The 16,640-nt window shown below is 46.8% G+C and overlaps 1 protein-coding gene across 2 annotated transcripts in view; it reads right to left on the bottom strand.

The window, feature by feature from the left end:
• The window catches only part of MBTD1 (mbt domain containing 1), a 1,097,355-nt gene that overhangs the window by 885,012 nt on the left and 195,703 nt on the right, over positions 1–16,640 (bottom strand). For both annotated transcript variants that reach the window (XM_078654423.1, XM_078654424.1), the window contains exon 6: positions 12,039–12,156. In XM_078654423.1, coding sequence (XP_078510549.1) covers positions 12,039–12,156 — 118 coding nt within the window. The remainder of the gene's footprint in view (positions 1–12,038; positions 12,157–16,640) is intronic.

Below are 16,640 nucleotides of genomic sequence, written 5' to 3'. Positions count from 1 at the left end.
CCTGTTCTGCTCTGTTATGTGTTTTACATTGACGACAGGGGAGTGGGCAGACGGGTCGTTAAATATTCCCCTTGACCCCCCACACATCATTTGTATTTATTGGACATTGACAAAAGCCAAAAACAGATATGGGCAGAGAGTGGACGGGGCTTCAAGTCTACACTGGATCACGGCATGCTTGTCAGAGCAGCACATGCGCTGCCCAGGCTCGACTCGAAAAACAAAGTGTTAGGTTTGCAGCGAAGTAAACGGTTTTGGCAACTGAGTTTTGAGAGGTAGAACCAAGGTTCAGGTTAGCACTCAAGGTGCACCACCAGTGGCACTAGGGCGGCCAGGTACAGAATGCAGGGTGCCAATGTAAGCCAACGGGGCTATACCTCGGTTGGGTGCTGCTCAAGGGCAGGCCACTAGGTCTTGGGAGGCACGCTCCTGGGGTTAAGCTAAGGGCAAAGGGGGTCCCAAATCAGCACCAGGTTCACACCACCAGCGACGCAAGGGGGGGGGGCAGTTGCAGGGTGCTTAGGAGGCGTAAGCAGCCCAATGCTTTCCTATGGAGGTTGCCGGTCGAGGAAAAAGACTGCAGGCTGAGCCAGAAGACTGAAAGAAGGGAACCAATGACTGGAGGATGAAGTTGAAGAGTTGCCGGACACTAGGAAACAATTGGTTGGGCACTTCACGAGTACAGGAGTGTTTGGTAGCAAACTATTACTCTAAAAAAAAACACACAGATGCCAGTGTGGGATCTATTGTACCATGTACCCAGAGGGCACCTCAGATGTGCTCTCTGAATCCCTACCAACTCTGGTGTGGTCTCTGACCAGCTATAGGCAGCCAGCCACCACCAGACATGCTTCTGGACCCCTGGGTGGAGAGCCTCTGGGACTAGAAGCAATGCATATCCTGGGCACAGGTGTCATGCCTCCTCCCCCAGGATGGGTCAGTGCCTGAAAACTCCTCCCCAGGATGGGCCAGTGCTTGAAGAGGGAAGCTTCAATGGCCTACCGCCTTTGTAAAGAGACCCAAAGCCTCTGCTGCTAGCAGCAGATGGCAGCCCCTGGTTTACACCCCCACTTTGGGCAGAAAAACTGGCAGGAAAATTAAAAAAGATAGGAGGTCTGCCCATCTCTGTCAACTCTATCCCTAAGTTTGGAGGAAGGGTGGTGAAGCACACTTTTCAGTCCCCACCATCTTGAGGATGGGTGGACCCCTCCAATCAGAGCTAGGTCTAATCCCCCCTCCCACAGGAGGGTGGCATAATAAAGGGTGTAGCCGCCCTTAGTGAGCTGACCATTGGCCCTACCTGCTACTCCCCTAAAACGCCTCCTAAATTTTGTATTCAATCAGTTCTCCCAGACCTGCACCCCAGATCTGTGATGAACTACGAAGAAAAGAAGACTCCCTGGAGCAGAAAACACCTGCCTTGGCCTCAGCCCGATCGGTCTGTCTCCAGCTTCGAAAAACCTGTCTTGCAGCACAACCTCCAAAACCCCTGGGAGGACAGTTGCCTTCAATAAAGATTCAAATTTCCCAAGCACAGCGGACCTGTCAAGAGGAAACTCACACCAAAGACTCCAGACCCAGGCGGATCTGAGACTCCAGCCACTCTGCACTCGACACCCCGTCTCCATTGGAAAGCATTGGGTTGAACTCAGATTTTGGGCACTCCACCCAGCTGCCCCGGTGTTAAAGTGGTGCAGTTGTGGTACCTACCAGACCATTGGCCCTGGCTGAATTTTGGCTCCAAAGACTGACATCTTAAGTTCAATACTCACCTGTTTAACTGCACTATTGTTTTCCCAATATGAGAACATTGATTGGAGAGTGTGCCAAAGTTGCCAAGTGTTGATTTTTGAAGGTGAAAAGTATTTTTAATTTAAAACGTACTTACCTTATTATGAAGACCTGGGTTTTAAAATAAAGTATAATTTTACATTATACGATTGTTCTGGATCTCCTTCTTGAGGTGTGTCTCTTTTACGGATCATGTGTGTGTAATAAATGTCTTACACTCCTCTGCACTAGGCCCAAGGCTGCTCGACAACAATACCACTAACAGAGCACTATGGGTTTTACGTTGTGCCATGTACACGTTTGGGGAACCCCTGGACTCTGTGCACCGTATTACCACCTTGTGATACTATCAGATACAAAGCCAGCTTCCTACATTAAGGTCCCACAGAGGCATAATGAAGGGGGAAGGTGGAAACATACGTACAAGGCCTTTTAGGAATCTATGGACAATGGGTAACTTAAATAAAGAGGGTTGGTCTGGCAGCCTCAAGAAGGCAGACAAATACACATTCAGGGTGCCCAGAGCAGAGCCCTGTTGGCAAGGTCAAAATAAAAAGTATGAACATCGGAAAGGGAAGCATAAAGAGGGTCAATAGACTTCTCTATACAACATTTTACAAATTTCTTCCACTGGCAGCGGTATACCATCTTAGTGGAGGGATGCCTGGCTGCCATAATAGAAGTGTAAACGTCAGGAGATAGGTCGAGAGCTATCAACTGCAGCCGCTCAATCTCCATGCAAGAAGGTGTAGAGTTCACAGGTTCGGGCGGAGAACCATCCCCTACTGATGATACAAAAGATCCTCCCGAAGGGGCAGCCTGATCGGAGGATAGATGCTCATTTGCAGAAGCTCAGGATACCAAACTCTCTGTGCCCAGTCCAGGCCTACAAGGATGACTTGAGCCTGGTCATTCATGATCTTCTTGAGAACTCAGGACAGGAGTGGTATGGGTGGAAAGGCATACAGAAGGCCACAGCTCCACTAAAGGCGAAAAGTGTCTCTGAGCGAGAGCATGCTAGGAAACGAATAGTTTGTTACCTGTCCGTGTTGTTTTGCAGCTTGAAGATCTATCTGGATTCACTATGCTGTGCATTATTCCGCAGTCTAGTGGTTGGGTCCGGAATCGTAGTCTTTTTTCTGAGTTGTTTTTTTTCATCGTAGGCAAGGTGGGCGTCGACGTCCCACCTTTTGGTGTCCTTCCTGTGACGCGGCACGCTTCCTGCGGAAGCTCCCACCTTTGGGCGCCATCTTCGGATTCTTTTTTTCTTGTTTTTGTGTCATTATTATTCATCCTTTTCCAATCATTTCAGGTTCTTCCTTCTTTTCAAGGAACTCCAGATGTGTCTCTTTTAAAGAGTTTGACTGTATATTGTCTTTGTATTCCCTCCTTCTCTTGTCTCATCTTTCTGGCGGAGGTGTTGGGTTCGCTAGTGAATCCAGAAAGATCTTCAAGCTGAAAAACAACACTGACAGGTAAGAAACTATTAGTATGCAGTGTGAATCTTTCTGGATTCACTATGCTGTGCATAGACTTTGCAGCTGTTTGTTATGTTTGTGGCGGCTGGGTGGAAGATGAGCGTTGGTTGTTGAATAGATGTTAAAGCACTTTCTGTCCTACTTGTGCTTCCTTGTTCATTTGTATATCCACGCAGGGTATACAACCATTACCACGCAACTTTTACAACGACCTACCATTACCACGCATTTTTTACAACGCAGATCCATTACAACGAAATACCATTACAACGCATGGATTTACAACGCAGGTACCTTTACAACGCATACCATTACAACGTAAGTATTGGTAAGTATATAATTTTATTAAAAATATTATAAGTTTGGGTTTTTGGGTAAAGGGGTATTTTTAGGGTTCAGGGTCAGTTTTGGGTTTTTTGGTAAAGGGGTATTTTTAGGGTTTAGGGTCAGTTTTGGGTTTTTGGGTAAAGGGGTATTTTTAGGGTTCAGGGTCAGTTTTGGGTTTTTGGGTAAAGGGGTATTTTTAGGGTTCAGGGTCAGTTTTGGGTTTTTGGGTAAAGGGGTATTTTTAGGGTTTAGGGTAAGTTTTGGGTTTTTGGGTAAAGGGGTATTTTTAGGGTTTAGGGTCAGTTTTGGGTTTTTGGGTAAAGGGGTATTTTTAGGGTTTAGGGTCAGTTTTTAGTTTTTGGGTAAAGGGGTATTTTTAGGGTTCAGGGTCAGTTTTTAGTTTTTGGCTAAAGGGGTATTTTTAGGGTTCAGGGTCAGTTTTTAGTTTTTGGGTAAAGGGGTATTTTTAGGGTTCAGGGTCAGTTTTGGGTTTTTGGGTAAAGGGGTATTTTTAGGGTTCAGGGTCAGTTTTTAGTTTTTGGGTAAAGGGTATTTTTAGGGTTCAGGGTCAGTTTTTAGTTTTTGGGTAAAGGGGTATTTTTAGGGTTCAGGGTCAGTTTTGGGTTTTTGGGTAAAGGGGTATTTTTAGGGTTTAGGGTCAGTTTGGGGTTTTTGGGTAAAGGGGTATTTTTAGGGTTTAGGGTCATTTTTGGGTAAAGGGGTATTTTTAAGATTAAGGGTCAGTTTTGGGTTTTTGGGTAAAGGAGTACAGGGTAAAAATTAAATACAATTAAATTTAAATTACATTAAAATAAAATAATTACATTAAATTAAATGTAATTAATTAAATTTTAAAAAAAAATTAAATTAAATTAAATTATATTAATTTTAATTAATTTACATAAAAAAAATATTTTAAACTTACCAATACTTACGATGTAATTGTATGCGTTGTAAAGGTACCAGCGTTGTAAATACATGCGTTGTAATGGTACTGCGTTGTAAAAATTGCGTGGTAATGGTAGTCGTGGTAAAAGTATGCGTTGTAACGTCATACATCCCCACGCAGTAGTGCTTAGTGAACGTGTGCACTGAAGCCCATGTTGCTGCCAGGCATATGTCTTGAATCGGTGTGTTCGCCAGGAAGGCTATTGTTGCTCCCTTTTTCCTAGTGGAGTGGGCTTGTGCCCCTCCTAGTAGTTATTGCCCTGCCTGCTTGTGGCAGAATTGTATAGTTTGTGCGATCCATCATACGATGGTGTCCTTTGTTACTTGTCTTCCCATGAAACTGCTTGCGAAGGACACAAAGAACTGCTTTGTTTTCCTGTGCTCTGTAGTTCTTTCAATGTAATGCATTACTGCATTAGCATCCAGAGTGTGCAGTGCCCTCTCTGTGCTTGTGGATGGTTTCTGAAAGAAGCTTGGTATTTGTATGGTTTGGTTCATGTGAAACCTTGACACCGCCTTTGGCATGAAGTGTGGGTCAGTTCTCACTCCCACCCTGTCATTGTGTATTTGAATGTAGGGTTCTTGTAGTGTTAGCGCTTGCAGCTCGCTTACCCTGCGTAGCGAGGCGATTGCCACTAGAAAGGCTGTCTTCATTGTGAGCATTTGTAGTGAGGCTTTATGATAGGTTCAAAGGGCGCCTTCATAAGCAGTTAGGACTAAATTAAGGTTCCATGCCGGTGCCGGCATCCTCTTTGGTGGTGCTATCCTTTCAGCCCCTTCCAGGAATCTCTTTACTACATGGGATGTAAAGAAGCTCTTTCCCGTCTCTCCTCTTGTGTAGGCTACTATTGCTGCCAGGTGTACTCTCAGCGAGGTAGAGTTTAGGTTCGCTTTTAGCAGGTTGATTACTTGGTCATTTTCTTGTGTAGCTTTTTCCTGATGCACCATTGTGTGAATCTTTTCCATTTCGCCACATAGCACCTCCTTGTGGTAGGTCTCCTTGCCTCCTGTAGCACCCGCAGTGTGCTCTCTGGGAGTTTCAGGTGTGCAAACTCTACATCTTCAGGAGCCATGCCACTAGGCAGAGGCTCTCTGGCTCTGGGTGAAGTACCTCCCCGTTTTGCATGGTGAGCAAGACTTTTCTTTTTGCGAACTTGTGTGGTGGTCCCTGCGCCATGTCCACTATTTGTGAGAACTAGGATTGCCTGGCCCACTGTGGTGCCACCAGAATCAGTGTCATGTTACTGGTTCTGCATTTGCTGAGTACCCTGTTTATCAGTGGTATCGGGGGAAAAGCCTAGGCAAATGTTTTCGACCAGCTTATCCATAGGGCATTCCCCTGGGACTGTTCCCCTGGTTGCCTGGATGCGAAGTATTGGCATTTTGCATTCTGGTGTGTTGTAAATAGGTCTATTTTTGGTGTCCCCCACTTCTTGAATAGCTTTTGCGTTTCTTGTGTATTGAGCTCCCACTCGTGGGACACTGATGTTTGCCTGCTGCGTCTGTCTGCCTCCACGTTGTCCTTTCCTGGTAGGTGTATAGCCAGGAGGTCTATTTGTAGTGGGATGGCCCATCTCCATATCTCTTGCGCTAGGTTGGGATTGGATAGTGCGACTGTGTTCCTCCTTGTTTGTTGATGTAGAACATTGTTGTTGTGTTGTCGGTTTGTATCAACACTCTCTGCTTGTACAGTTGTTTCTGGAAGGCTTTTAGGGCAAGGAACACGGTCTTTAGTTCTAGGTAATTGATGTGCTTGATCACATCTGTTGGAGTCCACAGACCCCGCACCTTGAGCTGTTCATGTGTGCTCCCCATCCCCTCTGGGATGCGTCTGTGGTGATGGTCACCGTTGGGTTTGGTTGTGTTAAATGCTTCCCCCTTGTTATGTTCTCCTTGTTCCACCACGCTATCTCCTCTTGCACTGCGTGCGTTACAACCACTAGATCTTCCCAACTCCCTGTAGCTTGTGACCATTGCTGTTGGAGCCATTCCTGGAATGGTCTCATGTGGAGTCGTATATTGGGGACTAGATGTATGCAGGACTTCATCATCCCCATGGTCTTGCTCGCTGTCCTCCCGGTCAGAGCTCGCCCCTTCTGGTATTGACGTGTCTCCTTCAGCAGGGCAAGTGTTCTCTTGTCGCTGGGGAACACCTTGCTCTGTATGGGGTTTATCTGTGCGCCTAGGAAGATCTTCACTTGTTCAGGCTCCATTGTGGATTTCCCCAAGTGTATTGAGAATCCTAGTTCTGTCAGCGTCTGTGTGACCCACTGTGCATGTCTTTGGCATTGTTTATAGGAACTTTTTTTTATTAGCCAGTCGTCGAGGTAGGGGTATACATGAATCCCTTCCCTCTGTAGGTGCGCTGCTACTGCTGCGAGGCACTTGGTGAAGACCCTTGGTGCGGATTTTAGTCCGAAGGCCAGGGCTGTGAACTGGTAGTGCGAGTTTGTGTTGTCTGTTGATGGGAATGTGTAGGTAGGCATCTATGAGGTCTATGGTGGACATAAAATCTCCGTCCCTTATCTGAGGGATGACTTCTTGTAGGGATGTTATTTTGAATTCATGAGTTTTTATGTATTGGTTTAGGAACCGTAGCTCCAGGATGGGTCTTTATGTTTCGTCCACTTTTGGCACGAGGAAGTAGTTGGAGTACACTCCCTTGTTTCTTTCTTTGAATGGTACTGTTTCTATCGACTCCTTGTGGAGAAGTTCTTGTGCTTCCTCTAGGAGTAGCGCTAGTTCTTTTGCAGAGCGTGCCTTTCTTTTTGGTTTCCTGTTTGGCAGCTTCTTTTCCAGTTCTATGCAATATCCGAGCTGTATGATGTTCAGTATCCATTTGTCTGTCGTTATTTTCTTCCACTTCTGGAAGAAGTGTTTTAGTCTGCCTCCTACTGGTGTTACATGTTCGTTGACCCCTGATTTTAGTTAGTGTAAAGCTTTTTTGCTTATTTTGTTGTGCCCCCCCCTTCGAGGTGTTCTGTGAGTGGGCACGTTTGGTGGAGCGGATTCACTTTGAGGTGGGTTGCTGGCCCCCTCTTCTTGTTTGTCCTCCTCCATTCTCTCTCCCGCAAAAGGACTGGCCCCTGGGCAGGTATTGCCAGTTTAGCTGCTGCTGGCCCTGATGCGCTTGGTTGTTGCCCTGGTAGTTCTGCTTGAATGTCTGATTTGATGTTCCTGGCTGGTTTCCCCCATTCCGTTTGGTCTCCGTGCGGGGTGCTCCTTCTCATTCCTTTGAATTGCAAAGCCCCATGGACCTTGCAGTTTCATTTTCCGTTTTAAGTTGCGTCAGTTTCTCATCCACTGGCGCACCGAACAGGGTTTCTCCATTGAAGGGAGTGTTCAGAATGTTGTTCTAAACCTCCGGAATGCAACCTGAGATTCTTAGCCAGGCATGTCTTCTTTCTGTGACCCCCATCATCATGAGTCTGCTGGATGTGTCTGCCGCATCCAGGGATCATTTTAGGCATACGTTTGCTATGTTCTTGCCTTCCTCCACCAGGTGTGTTGCTCTCTGTTGGTATTGCTCAGAGAGGTGTTTGAGTAGCTGTCCGACCTCCTCCCAATGCTGGTATATATGCCTGTTGAGTAGGGCATTAGAGTAGGCAATGCGCCAGTGGACTGCTGCATTCCCCTCTATTTTCCTTCCAGTGAGGTCTATCCTCTTACTCTCCTTGTCTGGTGGTGGGACCGAGTTTGTGGGAACGTTGGCCCTATTTCTGGCTGTTGCTGCAATGATGGAGTCAGTCGTGACGGATCCCTGTATGTATGGTGGATCCTTAGAGGAGTGTTTGTACTTCTGCTCTATCCTAGGTGTGTCAGACCTGCAGTTTGATGGCTCCTTGAATGCTTCCCTTCCCTGGTCCAGGACACTTGGGAGCATGGGGAGGAATTGACTCCTAGTTTGTGTTGGAAGCAGTGTCTCTAAGAGGAAGCAGGCGTTTAGTTTTTCTTCCTACAGTTTCACCCCATATGCTGTTGCCGCGTTCCTGATGACTATATTGTAGATGCCAATGTCATCTGGCGGCGAAGGCCTCGAAGGATAACTATCTACGGCCTCATCCGGGCTTTTGGCGTCGAGGTCCTGCCAATATAGGTCCTGCGCCACCAAGGATGCCGAGCCCAAACTTGTTTGCCGGTCTTTCTTGCCTTCTCCCTCATAGTGGTATAGGCCCTCTTCCTCTTGGTGTTCTTGGGGCTCTGGAGTTTTCGGCGGCTTTTCGGCGGCGAACTCCTCTTCATCCTCGACGTTGGTCGTCTGCTTCGACGGGATGGTGAACCTTTTCATTAGTTCGTCGAACTGCCTTTGCAGGACGTTGTCCATTTCGGCCTCGAGCCTTCTCTTCTTCCTCTCCATCTCGGCGGCCTGTTCCCTTTGATGTCCTTCGGGTCTTTTTCCTTCGGGGACGTGATTCGACGACCTAGGCTTACCTTGGGATTTTGACGACTGGGAGTCCTTTCCGACGGATCCGCTGGGCTGTTTGTCCCTGGATGCAGCTGCGTCCGCCGAATGTTTAGGCGCCAGTGCTCCTTTCGAGGTCTTCGACTCGGTTTTTCGAGTATGACTCTGATTTTCGAAAGTTTGTCGGGGTCTTAGGGGTCGATGTCTCTCTTACCTCCTTTATTGTTTTCGCAACGGTCTCTACGACAGTGTAGTCATCTGGTCCCTCGGCGATGTTGTCCTCTTCCCCACTGGAGAGGCCCAAGTCCCGGAGAGACAGAGGTTGACCATGGCCTTGCATGTTGTAGTTGGCTCTCCTCTCTCTCTCTCTCTTACCCTGAGCGTCTTCGGGGTAAAAACAGAGCAGGGGTTGCAATCCTTGCTCTTGTGGTCGACCAGCAGGTAGAGGTTGCAAACCGGATGCTGGTCCTTCTGCGCGTACTTGTGGTGGCAATTGCAGCAGAATTTGCAAGGTGTTTTTTCCATTCCTGCGCTCAGGGGGCCCCCTGTGTGCGCATTTCCCGTTGGACGTCGAAGTTTTCAATGTTCTCCTTCCTCTTCGTCGTCCCAGGTCAGTGGTCTTGCTTTGGAGATGTATTCTCTAAATCTTTTACGTGTTTTTTTTGTGTTTTTCCTCTTCTTTTCTCCAAAAACTCTGGAACCTCACGGTGACGATCCAGACCCAATGGCGGAAAAAAGAATCTGAAGATGGCGCCCAAAGGTTGTAGCTTCCGCAGGAAGCGTGCCGACGTCACAGGAAGGACACCAAAAGGTGGGACATAGACGCCCATCTGGGCTATGGAAAAAAAAACACAGAAAAAAGGACTACGATTCCGGACCCAACCACTAGACCGCGGAATAATGCACAGCATAGTGAATCCAGAAAGATTCAAGCTGCAAAACTTGAAAGCGCAAAACTGCTGACATTGCGTGTTCTCTGTGGAGGCGAACAGATCTAACCAAGGCTCTCCAGACTGCTGAAAGAGACCTTGGGCCACCTCAGGATGGAGAATGCATTCATCTGCTAAGCATCAACGGCTGAGTTTGTCCACCCTGGTCTTCGGGAACCTGCCAGGTGTTGAACCACCAGGGATATGTTCTAGCCATGTCCAGAGACACAGGGCCTCATGACAAGGAATTTGCGACCCTACTCCGACCTGTTTGTTGCACTACCACATGGCGGTAGTGTTATCTGAACACTTGAACTAGCCTTCCACTGATGGAGGGTAAAAAGGGTTTAATGTAATCGAATCACTCTGAGCTCCAGCAAGTTGATGTGGAGTCCGGATTCCGCCAGAGACTAGCGTCTTCTGATCTCCACCTCTCCCAGATGGCTGCTCCATGCCAGAAGTGATGTATCCGTCACTACTGTGAGCTGTTGTTGGGGATGGGAAAGGGGTCGGCCTCTGACTCTATAGTGGTTCTTCAGTCACCACTGCAGGTCTTGTGCAGTTCCCTTCGACATCTTTACTATGACGGAGAGATTCCCCTGATGCTGCTCTATTGGAACTTCGGGTCCCACTGCACAACCTGCATGTCACTGGCAGGATGCAGGAGGCCATGAGTCCGAGCAACCTCAGAGTCATACTCCAGGATAGAGGCTGAAACATCTGTATCATAGTCTGAATATCCTGGACTCGCCACTTGGGAGGATAGGCCAGAAACTACACTGTCTCCAGAGCAGCTTCGATGAAAGGGATAGTATGAGAGGGAGACTGTGGATGACTGGCACCCCTGATCTCCGCAGATGAGCTGCTACCTCCGCCAGCACCTTAGTGAACACCCGAGGGGAGCTGGTAAGGCCAAAAGAGATAGCCGTGAACTGAAAGTGCTTGTGGCCCACCGTGAATCGTAGGTAACGCTTGTGAGCAGGCAAGACAGGGATGTGAAAATTTGCATCCTGCAAGTCCAATGCTATCATTCAGTCTCCTGGGTCCAAAGCGGACTGTTAGCAAGTCCAATGCTACCATTCAGTCTCCTGGGTCCAGAGCAGATTGGTAGCAAGTCCAATGCTACCATTCAGTCTCCTGGGTCCAGAGCAGACTGGTAGCAAGTCCAGTGCTATCATTCAGTCTCCTGGATCCAAGATGGAAGACAAGACCTGAGCCAATGTGAGCATCCTGAAATTCTCCTTTGTTGGGAAGTAGTTAAGGGCCTGTATGTCTGGGATAGGACGAAGGCCTTTGTCCTTTTTCAGGACCAGAAAGAAGAGGGAATACTAAATAGGAATCAGTCATAAACATAGTGCGCCCCACGGCGTGAACCCCAAAGTCATCCTAGAGGACATCCTCAAAAAAGGGGTCCACAAAAGTTCGAAAAATCCTGTCAAAAAGTGACAGAGGGTAGCTCTCTTCACAGATCAGAGCTTGAGAGGCACTGTAAGAAAAGAGCAGACGTTAGCGCACCAAGGTGGGGCCTAGATAGGTGACGTGGACGTCACTTTCGGCACAGATGATGCTGATGAGGTCACGCAGAGCCGTTCGACGCAGGGGTACTGATCTAAGAAAAATCTTCAGGATCCAGTCTGACACCTGGGAAATTCAAAGGTAAGGAATCTGCCTCTAGATGTCTATCAGGTATGACAGCTTACCCAAATCTACACCGATGTGACTTCTGGAGGTGTAATAGTTATTGATTACGATCTTGTACTGTGGCTAGACAAGAGTTTATTTAGCCTCTTCACAGCAATGAACAAAACTCTTCCACTTAGCCCTGTAGCATACTCTAGCAATAGCATATTTAATTTCGTAAAAGCAGCACCTTTTCTCCAGGTTAGCAGCTGTGACATTGGTAGCTTCAATGGGGTGCATAATACATGACAGAATTGCCAGTCAGTGAGACCAGTTGTTATAAGGGTTCATTGGAAATTTTAAACACTTCACTCCTGTTGTTTACGAGGATACTAGCACCTAATCCCAAGTGTCTTGTAGAAATGAGATAAATGTGTGTTTCGTTAGCACTTCCTAAGCTAAAGAATCAGGATCCTGTAAGAGCTTTGCAATATTTTTCACTTTATACGTATACCCAAATAAATAAACTTGCCAAACACCAACCTGCTAATTTCACTATCCCTGCTATCCAAAAAACTTTCGTTGGCAGGTTGCAGTCTGTGTTTGGGACTTCCACTCTCACGCCTTCTGAAATATCACCCCAGCAGTTTCCCATTGGTGCCTACAATGTAAAATAAAGCAGTTACAATTTCAAAACAATATTAAGTTCAGTGCTGCCTTCATATATTAGAACTTGAAATATTTGTTGCATAAACAACAGTAGTAAAGTGAAAATCTCAGATGAACAGGACTGGAAAATTTTGCTATGCTTTAAACAATCAGAACGAGGTAATGGAAAGGACACGATGATTTAATAAAAGAAACAATGACATAAAGGCAAAGGACTGGGAAAGTTTGCATGTAGAAAACATTTTAGTTTCAAGAGCCTGGAAAGTACTCATTATGTAGAACTTTTGAGGGGTTGGTAGGAGTACTTCGAGAGTGGACTGCATTGACAGGGGTGCAGGATTAAATCTGCATCTCTGCACTGCATAACTAATGCCAGATATGAGCTCTCAAAGTGCAATACCACCAAAGAAACATCCAGCATTGGCAAACCCAATAGGTCTCAGCCATAAGCAAGCTATGGGCTTTGGCAAGTGTTTTAGCCATGCTGTAAAACCAGTGTTTATTTATTTATTTATTTATTTAAAGTTTTATATAGCGCTGGCTAGACCCGGAGGTATCAGAGCGCTTTACATGAGCATCAGATCATAGTTACAGATTACATCATTACAAAGGTTACACAGTTCCTAGAGCATAGCACCATAGTTACATGTAAGGTCGAGATAAACAATAAGCACAAATACGTAAGGGGAAAAGCAGGCAAGGTGAGAGATTCAGGGGAGGGGGGCTGGAGCAAGGGAAGTAGACAGATAATGAGGGCGGGAAGGGGGAGGGGCGGGTGAGAGACACAGCATGGGAAGAGGAGGGGAAGGGTGATGGGGACACAAACCGGTAGACGAGTCAAGGCAACATCCAAAGTCCAGTAAGCTGTGATCCCAGGGCAGACAAGGGGAGAGATTCAGGAGAGAGAGGATAGGAGCTGGGGAAAAGACAATAAGGAGAGACGAAAAGAAGTCTGCCTAAAGACCGACTGGGTAGGTGACGACCAAGGAGGGAATCCACTGCCCATCTCCCCTATAGCTAAACCAAGTAGCTCCATCGGGCGTCAGACAAAATAGTTCAGTCTCAATACATTGAGAGAGGAGGGAAGGAGAGACATAAATAGAGGGAGGATGCGGTAGGAGACGACAGGAGAGACGAAAGGAAGTGTAACTAAGTGGTTCAACAATAAACCAGAAAAAGATCAACAAGTAAACATTATATCAACCAATCAGCAATACAATTAGGGGAGGAGAGAAAGGAGAGAGAAAGTAGTGGGGGGTAGAGGAGGAGGGAAAGTGAGGCTAAGGGAAGAGACAACCGTAGAGACGAGAGGAAGTCTGTCTAAAGACCGACTGGGTAGGTGACGACCAAGGAGGGAATCCACGGCCCATCTTCCCTATAGCTAAACCAGGTAGCTCCATCGGGCATCAGACAAAATAGTTTGGTCTCATACATACAGTGTGGCTGCTGTTCAGCATGGCTAAACGTTAGTAGCATGGAGTGGGGTAGATTAGAACAGGGTCGATTGGAGTAGGGTGGTTTGGGATAAAGTAGAGTGGGTACATTGAGATAGAGTGGAGTGGGGTAGATTGCAGTGGGCAGACTAGTTGGGTAGACTGGCGTAGATTATAGTGGAGTAGAGTGGGGTAGAGTTGAGTGGGGTAGAGTTGAGTGGGTTAGAGTTGAGTGGAGTAGAATGAGTTAGATTTAAGTGGGCTAGAGCGAGTAGAGTGGGGTAGATTGGAGTTGGTTAAAGTGGAGTGGAGTAGACTGGAGTGAGGTAGATTGCAGTGGGGTAGACAGGAGTGGAGAAGGGTAGATTGTTGTGGGGTGGATGGGGGTAGAATGGAGTTGTGAGAAACGAATACTTTCTTACGTGTCGGTGTAGTTTTGCAGCTAGAAGAGTATTCTGGATTCACATGCTGTATATTATTCCGCCATCTAGTGGTTGGGTCAGGAATTGTAGTATTTCTTCTCTTTTTAGGGCTCGGCCTATGTCCCACGAAGTGGGCGTGGCTTAAGAATCCTTTTCTGAGGGTTTCGAAAATCGTACCTACCGAATTCCAGAAAGCTCGTGATTTTTGCTGGTTATTTTTGGCAGCTGCATGGCAATTGAGCCTCGCATGCGTGTGTTTTTACAAGCCAGCACGCAATAGGCCATAAGCATTAGACACGCGCAGCAGAAGGGCATATTTCTTCAATTACCAGCTGTCAGGGCCCGCGGTAATTGAAGACCGATGCTGGGCGCGCGTGAACCACTCTCCAGTTTGTTTTATTTCAGCTGTGTGTGTGTGCGCATGCTAGTTCCCGGCAAAATCTTGTTTAAGCTGGCGTGATGTTTATAAGATGAAAAAGGTTACAGCCCCTGCTCATAGTGTGCCTCCCAGGCAGAAACACACAGTTTTTGAATTAGCAGCTGCTTAATGTATGTCCGTTTTTTTCGAGATTATATTTTATCGGTTTTTTGAAGATTACATTTTATCATACTGGGTTGTTTTAAAATCTTGCAATTCAGGCACAGAAAGCAGAGAACCCCACGCGCCTTTAAACCTGTAAGCAGACACTCGTCCTCCATCACTAACCCTCCCAGACCTGAACTCCGTGCTAGTCTCTCATGCACGGCCCCACCTACGCACCCAGTGTGCCGGTCGCCCAGCAGCAAGCAGCCCCCAGCCGTCTATGAGTGGCTCCTTCCAAGCCTAATTTGTCAGATCCCGTTCGGCACAGCTGGGTGGGCAGCCCTCCAACAAATGGCAGCTGATAGCGACAAGCAGCAGGGAGGAGACGCAACCCCCTCGGCAAAGCTGCCAGAGGCAAGTAGGCGTGGTATTTAGATGCCCTCTGCCACCCGGCACGGGCACAAACGGAGCTTTTTAAACACTGCTGAAAAAGGGAACGGGGCAAGAAGCCGGACGAACTCCGGATCAAGAATTCCACTGTATCAGCTGCAGCAATTCTACCATACCAGTCACAGTAGTACAATTATATATTGCGCACACTGATTCCACCCAGCTTTGTTCTGCAGAGACCTTGCCCTGATGCCCCAGAAAAATTCTTTAAACAGATTGTTTTCAATTGCGTTTTCCTTTGATTTAATTTTCTGAGTGGTGTGTGAGTGTCGATTACAGACAATTTGCAGAGAAATAGGTTTGCGTTAACGCAACATCCATAAAAAAGGTTATTTTAGATCTTTAACAAGATCACATGTGAGAAAGGGGGGGGTGTCACAGAGATTACTTACAGTGATATTATTTCAAGATAATTTATTCTGCGCACGTTATTCGGGTGCAGGGGGAGGCTCTACGGACAGGAACACATCTTTAGACACAACTAAACAAAATCATGTATTCAGCCACAGAAAGCCAAGGCCCCACACGCCTTCCAACCTGTGAGCAGACACTCGTCCTCCGTCACTAACCTTCCCAGACCTGAACTCTGTGCTAGTCCCTCCTGCACGGCCGCATCCCAGTCCTTTACTTTACTTCAATACTGTTGTTATCTCCTGTATTGGGTATGTACTGGGTGTCAGTGCTTCAAATGAAAAAAAAAATGTTGGTACTTAAAAAACATTTTGGAATGGGTCTTGAGGGCTTCTCAGAGGTGTGTTTTTTATAATTTATGGTAAAAGCTTTAACAAATTACCTCTAGCATGGTATCTGGGTTACACGGTAGAGAACACACTGGATGAAGTGAACCCTACCCTTCCTGCCTGAGCCTCCTAACACTTACTCCGTACCTGTGAAATACCTCAGCGCTTAAACAATAAATGTACGAGCATTCTGTGCATTTAATCCCACCTGTGCCTTTGTTTCCTTGGCATCTTAAACCCCAGTGTTGGCCCCATGTTCAGTTTCAATCCTGGGCTCTCCATTGGCTCATTGTGTGATCGCTGTGAGGTTATGCTAACCTCCTCAAACTCTGTACCAGTTGGATTCAAGGTGAGGCGTCTGTAAAAAGTAGCCCCTGTACACTGTACCTATGCCAGGGCCACAGAGCCTCTCTGAGGCCCCTGTTGCCTCATAGAGATGCCATCCAAGGCGTTTGGGCACTTTTGTTGCTTTCCATTCCTTCTTTCCCTTTGTCGCCAACCCATATGTCATCCGTACAAACCGGAACACAGACCACTCTATAATCATTAGGTGCTGTTGAGTGCAGAGTGCTGTGTGCTGTTGAGGGCAGAGTGCTGTGTGCTGTTGAGGGCAGAGTGCTGTGTGCTGTTGAGTGCAGAGTGCTTCTGAGTGGGGATAATAATAATCTTTATTTAGATATAAAACAATATATTTAAAAGTTTTTCCCCAAGTCACATTGTGTATAATTTTGTATATAAAATAGTTAAAAACAAAGAACCCGTACGGGCACACAAAAAGGACATAAAATAATAAAAATTTAAACAGTTTTGTATAACATGACCTAACGTCTCTCATGCGGCTCCCATTATGTTCAAATAATAAAGTCGAACCGTAAGCATACCCGCCACAGAATTTCAATTTGAGTTGC

The sequence above is a fragment of the Lissotriton helveticus genome, chromosome 7 (genome assembly GCF_964261635.1).
Source record: "Lissotriton helveticus chromosome 7, aLisHel1.1, whole genome shotgun sequence".
In the NCBI taxonomy this organism is placed as follows: Eukaryota; Metazoa; Chordata; class Amphibia; order Caudata; family Salamandridae; genus Lissotriton; species Lissotriton helveticus.
The sequence above is the reverse complement of the archived record's forward strand: the minus strand, read 5'-3'. Positions and strand labels throughout refer to the sequence as shown.